The sequence below is a fragment of the Setaria italica genome, chromosome IX, assembly GCF_000263155.2.
Source record: "Setaria italica strain Yugu1 chromosome IX, Setaria_italica_v2.0, whole genome shotgun sequence".
Taxonomy (NCBI): domain Eukaryota; kingdom Viridiplantae; phylum Streptophyta; class Magnoliopsida; order Poales; family Poaceae; genus Setaria; species Setaria italica.
In genome coordinates this window covers 50,182,905-50,191,484 of record NC_028458.1, presented here as the reverse complement: position 1 = coordinate 50,191,484, position 8,580 = coordinate 50,182,905, and the positions used below count along the sequence as shown (strand labels likewise).

At 45.5% G+C, this 8,580-nt stretch overlaps 1 protein-coding gene across 1 annotated transcript; it reads right to left on the bottom strand.

Annotated features, from left to right (window-relative positions):
- Positions 1 to 3,005: 3,005 nt before the first annotated feature.
- LOC101755411 (dnaJ homolog subfamily C member 8) lies at positions 3,006 to 7,862 on the bottom strand. Its single transcript, XM_004984658.3, has 9 exons — positions 7,642 to 7,862; positions 6,423 to 6,513; positions 6,266 to 6,326; positions 5,332 to 5,409; positions 5,132 to 5,205; positions 4,318 to 4,431; positions 4,121 to 4,228; positions 3,529 to 3,567; positions 3,006 to 3,460 (listed from the first exon to the last, which is right to left on the bottom strand). The coding sequence occupies exons 1-9, from the start codon at positions 7,728 to 7,730 to the stop codon at positions 3,374 to 3,376; spliced, it is 741 nt and encodes a 246-aa protein (XP_004984715.1). The 5' UTR covers positions 7,731 to 7,862; the 3' UTR covers positions 3,006 to 3,373.
- Between the last annotated feature and the right edge of the window lie 718 nt (positions 7,863 to 8,580).

Below are 8,580 nucleotides of genomic sequence, written 5' to 3'. Positions count from 1 at the left end.
TCTCTAACTCTAATGGCGGAGCTTTATTTCCGCGATCGCCCCGGCATTGGGGGAATAAGATCCAGGGACGGATCGTGGATATGTGCAGGCCAGTGCAGTGCGTGCCTGGCCACCAATCTTTCCGGTGGTTCGCCGGGTGCCGGGGCTGCTGCCAGTTGCGTGCCGGGCGGCGAATAATCAAAAGCCTTTCTCTTGGCTGCTGCTGGGGTGATGCACCCGTGGCCCCCGTTGATCTCGCAGGGGTCGGGTCTCACAATAATGGCGGCCTTTTGGGCGGTTTGCTTTTGCGCTGTGCTAAAAGGATGTTCGCAGGGTGCAAATAAATCTCTTCTTCTCCGCGTTGTCCATGCATGATGATCTTTTCTTCTTCTTCTTCTTTGTTTTAGTTAAGCAAAGGCAGGGAAAGTGACGGGTCGTCTGACCGGAATAGCTCTCATGGAAAATGGATATCTTTTCTGAAAGAAAAGAAAGATGGAAGTTAATATTTATGTTGTGTGATTATTGTGATGAATTGGGAGAGGCCAAATGCTGTGTTCTTAATATCAGTTATTGGGTGCCTTAGTATGCAAGATAAAGCCTTTTGTGGCTTTATAAATGTGGCCGCCTGTGCCTACCTCTCAAGTGGACATGCAGTAGTGTAGTGTGATTCGTGCTGAAATTTCAACACATGAGCAAATGCTTGAAAATTTCATTATAAAATGTCAAACCCATTGTCTAATGAAAAAGCGAGGGTCAAATCCATGGTCATAGTACATGCCTTCTTTATCATGTACCACAGCTTGAGCTATACCTACAAAGTTTGCCAACAGTCAAATTATACACACACAACAGATAACAAAGCTTTAACGGAGCATCGATTCGTTTTCTAATTGTGAAAGTATGGTACTTTAAAGCTAGGTTAGGGATGATATTGTTCCCAAAATGGCCTTAGCATTCAGCTAAGCAAACAGGTAGGCCAGCAGCAGCTGATGCATAATAAACAAAACAAGCGCACGAAAACATCATTTTCCATTAACTACTCAAGCTTTGGAGCTTACCAGTACCGTGAGTCCATGACCTCGCCCCTAGTGCCGGCTACGTACCCCCCGGGCCCGCCATCTTTGCTACAAAGCAGATGTTGAAAACGGGAACGCAACAAGGTCGAACTCGAACGCCCACTTGCTCATGGCGCCGGCTTACCCGCGCCTGACATGTGTGTGAGCAAAGCTGGAAATCATTCGACACTATGTAAAAGAAGAAAAGGCCACAAATAATTCGGCCCCTTTTTGTATGTGCAATTTTTTTCTAATCTCCCGTAGAGCAAGCAGACCAACCGACTCGTCCCGGTCCGGCCGCTCGCATCAGCTGATCAGCCTCGTGGAGTGCGGCCGGCCGGCGGCTGGCTGGTAAGCTGGTTCGTGGACTTGTTGTGGAGCTGGGCCACGGGCCCTTTCCCGCGTGACACCAACACAGCACCATCACCACCCGGGAGACTGGGGCGGCGGGGCGGGCGCACCCGGCCGGCGTGCGAGACCCCCTTGTGTCCCATGGGCGAGGCGGCCGGTGACGACGCCAGCGGCCAGCCAGCCAACCATCGGTCGCGGCCGTGCCCCCGGGCGCGCACGTCGGTGTCAACTGCTGTTAGGGTGCACGTCCGCGCGAGGGGCCCCGGCGTGACGAGCGCGCGCAGCGGGGGATCGGGTGATGATGATGGATGGCCTTGGCCTTCGAGGCTTTACGTCTGCGCGCGGCCCACAGCGCGACGGGTGCTGCTGGCCCGGCCGGGGCACACCGGGAAAAGGCGACGAGTGCTGCTGTGCCGGTCTCCGTCTCGCGGTCTCGCTCGCGTCGAAAGGTCTCGGGTCCGCTAATAATTCCAGACTGTCATCAGGTTGGACGTATGGGAGGGGCGTGGCGTGGGAAGGTCAGGTGCGTCGCCTGCCTCCGCTCGCGCCCCGGTGCTGGAGATAAAAAGCCGGCCGGCCGGCCGCCGGCGGCGGGGGCAGCAACGCGGCAGGTGATAGCGTTCCTGCCCTGGAGGAATAGCTGGCTGGCCAACTTGTGCCTGATCTACGCATGGACGCCACATATTCTAGTATGGCACGGCCGCAGTGCCGCTCAGGTCTCCGCGTTTCAAATTGGGTGGCACATTTCCACAAACACGGATTCAGGTGGTGTCAGCAGCGTTTTTTCGTAGAGGAAAGGAACTCGGAATTGAACTGTAGCGCATGGGTAGGAGAACAAGCCCACAATAACAAATACTACACAATAACACAATGGATGTCAATGATTGAGGAAAACAGCCGGAGCGTTCGTTCTGCGTGTGACGAGCTCTTGTAGATTTTGACTACCCTGAACCCGTGGGCTTTCGAGGCATCACGCTTTCACATTTGCAATGCAGACATGCGACTGGCAGCTGCTATCCTCTCGTCGATGGCGTCTTTACCGATAGCATCTCCAGGCTAGGTGTCACGGCTTTGGCGACTAAAGAGCTAGTCAGGCCTTGTTTAGTTGTCAAAGTTTGGAGGTGCCAAATTACTGTTACAACACTGTAGCACACTGTAGCGTTTCGTTTGTATTTATGAATTATTGTCCAAACATTGACTAATTAGGCTCAAAAGATTCGTCTCGCAAAGTACAACAAAACTGTGCAATTAGTTTTTAATTTCGTCTACATTTAGTACTCCATGCATGTACCGCAAGTTTGATGTGACGGGGAATCTTCTTTTTGCATAGTGCCAAAGTTGGGAGTTAGGGGTGAACTAAACAAGGGCCCAATTGTTTCAGATGTTTTCATATCAGTCGCCAAAAGGTAAGACAAGTTGACTTCGCTGCGGAGAGCGAACAGCTTTGAATCGCACTTGGTTGAATACTACTAGTCATGGACATTTCCTCCGCTGAATAACGCGCAGATATCTCGATTCCTGTCTAATGCATGTCCGTTTTTGAACATACCAGTATCGCACTCGCACCCACATTTACAACTCACAAGTCATGGCAGCCTTAATCTCCGTCAGCATCCAGTGAAAATGACGACAAGCCATGTACATATATCAGCATTACTTACATTGAAAGGTGAAACAAGAAACAGTGAGATGACTAGGTGAGCCATTCGACATTCACTTCAGCAGGGTTCTTTTCCAACATAAATTTTTCTACTTCTTTCCAATAAAACTTTCAACCTCATGGGTACATCAATCCAATATCACTCTAGGTAGTAATATGAGCCATTTCACTAGTAATTATCTGTTCTTCACCGACTACACTAGAGTCCCAAAGGCATATTTCAAACTTACAGCCTGCAGAACAACATTACAGGGCTGCAGCTCGAATCAGGTGGCACAAAGGATCACTAGCAGATGTTCTTTGATTGCAGACACCAATAGCAGTCCTCTTACTTGGGCTTCACTGGCCTTTGCACATAAGATTTGTTTGGATCTTCTGTCTTAAGTTTTGGGGGTTTGATTTCGCCTTTTCGTCCCTGCAGAAAGGAGCCAGTCAGTTACAGATTCATGGATAAGATACTACTTCCCATGTACACTTTCTAACCTTCTTTCCTGTCTTCATGAAATCCCTCCAGCTAGAGACCTACAATCCAAAAACCATGGTATTAGGCAGTTCGGACATATGAGCACAGGTAGCTGTACTGTATACCGATGACAAAGAATGTTAGTTATGGCTTGAGCAAAAACTTTAGCAACAATGTGGAAAAATCACTAACTCAAGCCACAAATGCAGCTCTGAATTTATGGTCACTCTATGATGTACTTAGGCTAGACCATTAGTACTGAAAAGTGCCCAAATCCTTCCACTATGCACTCAGTATTCCTTGGGGACTGATGAAGATTTCACAAATGTGGTACTAATGACAAGAAGGTACACCTCATGCTATGAAGAATTGGAACGGCAGGTGTATTTCACCGGAAAAGTAGAGCTCGAACAATCCAGGGACTAAAAGCAGCGTTTGAGGTAGTACCAACTACTATGCAAAATATCTGCAGCACCACTACAATTATGTACCGTGATTCTCCCCATTTCCAGCTTTTTCATACATTTTTCAGTACACCACCTAATTTCATACAGAAATGTGAATGGTAGCTAACAGAGTGAAATTTCCACACAGAATAGACTGCAAACATACCCGCTGATCTCTGGTCTCCTCCCACTTCTCTTCATGCTCTCTCTTCCTCTTCCACATCTCTTTTGTTTCCTCCTCATCCTTCTTAAGTCTCCCTTCTTCCTCCGATATCTGTGCAGCGCGCATGAATATAGCTCATCTGAGAACTCAGTTTTCCAAATGATAATACTAGAAAAAAGAAACAGAAAAAATCTAATTACCCTCATTTGCATTTTTCTCCTACGCCATTCTTTCTCCGTCAAAATTTCACGTACTTTAATTATTAGTTGCTGCTGAAATTCATCTGATCGTTCAAACTGCTCTTCATATTTTCCCTGCACGCATGCAAGCAAATCATTAGGGGGTTTTGAATTGTTCATGATGGATGAAATTCAACAAGACCAAGGTTCTTGCAGAAGCCAAAAATTATAATAATATTCTGTCAACACTGAACCATGTAGATGATGTATGCAAAAGAAAACATCTGATTTGCAGCACTGTGCATTGCTGCGAGATTTCAACAAATGAAGCGTTTCAGGTACATAAAACGTTTCCCTATATGGAAAGAAGTTTATTCTGAAGTTTGCAGGGTACAATCAAAAGTCTGTGATGACCTCTACAACATGTCCACGTAATTGTGGATCTGCCCTCAGTGACCAAAAAACATCACAAATGTATGCAGTTGTTCCAAAAATTACAGTAACAGGCTCTTTGGATGCCGCACAAAGCAGCAAGTATTTCTTCAGGCTATTTTGACTCATGGGATAAGACAAATAACCAAGTTAAAGTTCACAGCCTTCAGCAGGAAATGGAAATACCAGTAGCATTACCAGACCAGTCACCTGCTGAATGCTATTATGACGGATGGTTTTTCCTATTGTTGAAACCAGTGAATTAACCTAACTAGACCAATTAAGGTGTATTCTGAGCAGTTCTGACAATGTACTTCCATCGAAACATGCTACCAAGATGCCATAAAAAATTTTGATGCTTGAAGTTCACATCACCTTCCATAAGTTTGTCTTACACTCTTACCTCATCTACGAGGGATTTTATCTTGGATGCACTGTCTTTCTTCAGCTCCTTTTTCCTCTTCGCCCTCAACTCTTCTGTATTTTTCAACAAAAAAGAATAACAAAATTTGTTCAGTTCGTGTATGCTCTCTACTTATTTCAGCTGGCTAAATCATTATTGCCAATGGGAAAATATGATGCATAAAAAAGATCACATCGCACCTTTTGCAGCAGTAACTTGGTCAAGGATGTATCCTCTTTCCTGTGGATCAAGCAGGAGCTGCTGTGCTTTTGCCAGAGCTGTACCATCAAGTAAATACATCAATAAGCAAGGAAAAGAGAAGGAAGATGACGATTGGTTTGACCACAACAATGTGTTAATTTTTAGTGGCATTACGGCAGAGCTAACGGCAGAAGTCAAGATCTCCCAAGAAGAGATACTGCGACAGTTACATTTCCTGGATTATCTAGAAACCATACATCCTACAGGAAAACTCAACATGATCAACCCTACATTAGCACCTTGTTAGCACTATTATCTTGACGAACTTAAAAACTGTATAAATCCCATTTAAGCTGATTTCTTCATTGTATAATTCTCCAAATTGTTATCTGAACCCTATTGTGGATAAGCGGATACTGGGTAATGATCCATTTTAATTCATCTGCAATTCTCTTCTGGTATGATCTACGCACTCATGGAGGAGAACTTTGACAAGGAACCATAGAAGAGTGGAGTATGGTTCGGCTCAAACTCGTGAAGAAGCTCCAGGAACTCCCATCTCACCAACGATTTCTCGTTCAGTCATCTGGACAAAAGTCTGAGGTAGAAGGCAAGGGGTAGTTAGGTCTTTTCGTGCCTCCATTAGGCCTAGCTCTTGTCAACAATGGTAGATGTGGGTAAGATTTGCAATATGGTGGCATATTTCACGCTAGAAATTTTGTGAAAGCATTCCTTGGATTGGAGACATTTTGTGATGGCAAGAAAAGAATTATTCCTATGTTCTTGATGGTTTATAAATTGTAAGTCCCCATTTCAGAAACATGTTATATGACATACAGCAATGCAATGCACGTTTCCCAAATTCATAAGACAAGGAATTACAGTAGAACTTCTTATGTGACCTACAAGTTCACTACTGACTCATTTCAGTACCTGCAAAAGCTTCTTGTGCCTGCGGATGCTTGCATTTATCAGGATGGACCAACAATGACAACTGCAGACAGCAAAAGAAACAAAAAAAAACATTAGATGAACACAAAAATTAGAACAAATGAAAGACTTTCTAAATATCAAACCCATGCCTTGATACCTTCCTATATTGCTTCTTCACCTCATCTGGGGATGAATCAAAAGACAACTTAAGATGCTCAAAGGGGTTTAACTTGAAGCAACCAAGTATCCTGTTAAATTTAGGATGTGTCAAGAAAGGGCAATATAATCGAACACTAACAATCAAATAGAGTGACATTTCAATTCATTCATTTCTTTCACTTGGAAATATTGCTTATGTTCCATATACATGCTATTCTGAACTTCTAGTACCTTTGTTGTAAAGAAGTGCTACTGTACAATTTCGCCTTACATCACTGTCTAAGTTCGAGGTTTATATCTAACTTCCCTGATCATATTGTTCCTTCGATAGTTAGTGTTAATTATCAAAAGATAGGGGTCTTCAAGACGTGAAACCCAATTAAATCGGACAATTAGTAAAGTTCAAGTTCAAATTGGAAAATTAGCTAAGTCATGTAACCGATTGGTCATCAGGACCTCAGTAGCACCCGGCCAAAGAGGTCGCAGGTTCGGTCCCTAGTGGGGACGAATTCTGGTGGGTTTTCCAGGATTTATTCCTGGGTTGCTATGGGTACACACATGCGTGAGTGTTCAGTGGTACTACACGTTTCCCGCGCAATGAGGGCAGTAGTCTCTCCAATCTCTTCTCTACCCTGTGTATGGAAGCGCACGCATGTGTGTGCGTGGTTGTGTGCGTCCTATGTATGTACCCTCTCAAAAAAAATGTAAGTGCAAGGTCTAGCTCCTTACAACTAAACTTAGAACAACTCTAATAATCTGCCCACAAATACCAAGGACCGCTCCAACACAGCACATGTTGTCTAAGCTAAGCCTACAGCAGGAAATAATTATACTCACCATGGTGCAATTATCATATAAGGAAGTGGAAGGGGGCAATTTTTCAGAGACTACCGATTTCCACAACAAGAAACATAAAATTCCGGGTGCAATTAACAAGAAAAGCAACAGAACTCACGGGCCTCTCAGAGTACGTAGATAACTCAGCAGGTGAACGACCGTACAACTGCAACCTAGGGTTCACTCGGGCTAAAGGGATTCCCCAAATCTCAGCGATGCTTAGTGCCCAACCGATTGCTACATGTACTGGGCCGCACACTAGAGACCAATAGTGGGAAACGAGTGGGATCTGATGCTATATAACGCGCAACGGTGATTCGCAACGAAATGAAACCGCCATGGGGCGATGAGGAAGGGGGGGAGGGAGGGAGGTAGAAGACCTGAGCACTTCGTTGTCGCGCTCGGCCTCGCTGACCTCCGCCAGGAAGCTCTTAAGGAGCTGGTCCTCGTCGGCCTCCGACGAGCCCATGGAGATGGTGGAGGGGAGGGGACAAGCCGAGGTGGGGAAGACGCGCTTGGAGCGGGCGGGGCGGGGCTCGGCTCTGGTTGGGGGAGGACGACGAGGAGACGACAGCGCGTAGCTTGCGTCGCGCGGGGAGAGATGGGACGGGGGACTCGGGAGCACGGGAAGGAGTCGGTGGCGGATGGACGAACCAGATTTGCTCTGCTCCGACGGATCCAGGCCCCCCGCTGCGTGGGTGTCTCTTAGGCTTGGTGGGCCGAGAATAGGGCCGGGTATCGTTGTGTGGCCCGGAACGGTGCGTTCGAAATCAATAGGCCAGCGACAATAACCTAATTTTACAATTTTTTTATCCAATTATATATTTCTGCAAAATCGAAAAAAATATATAAAAATAAAAAAGTTCTAGAGCTGTAAATCATGCGCGTCGGACCGAGCTGATGAAAAGCCCAAAATATTTTACGCCCATCAGGTAGGAATTTTTGAGCCGTTATTGGGTCGGACACGGACCAACCCGCTACCATTTTTAAGTAATTGAAATACATAATCGAGCCAGGCCGAGTCCGCCTAACTTTTCGGGCCGGCAAAATCATGGCCACGACCCTCCTATTAAAGCCACGGGCTGAACCAGGCCTCATTTGCTTTGATCTAGCCTAGCTACATCAACATTCTCTACCTATTCGATAAAACGGTTCTCAATTAAAAAAACATATTCGATGAAACGTGCAATGCACGATCTCTTAAAAAATTACAAAAGATGTTTAGGATATTTCATACCTGAAATTAAGAACCATTACATAAAACACTATCTAAAAACTTACAATTAAGTCGCTTCGCCACCGTGAACATGGTTGTCCTA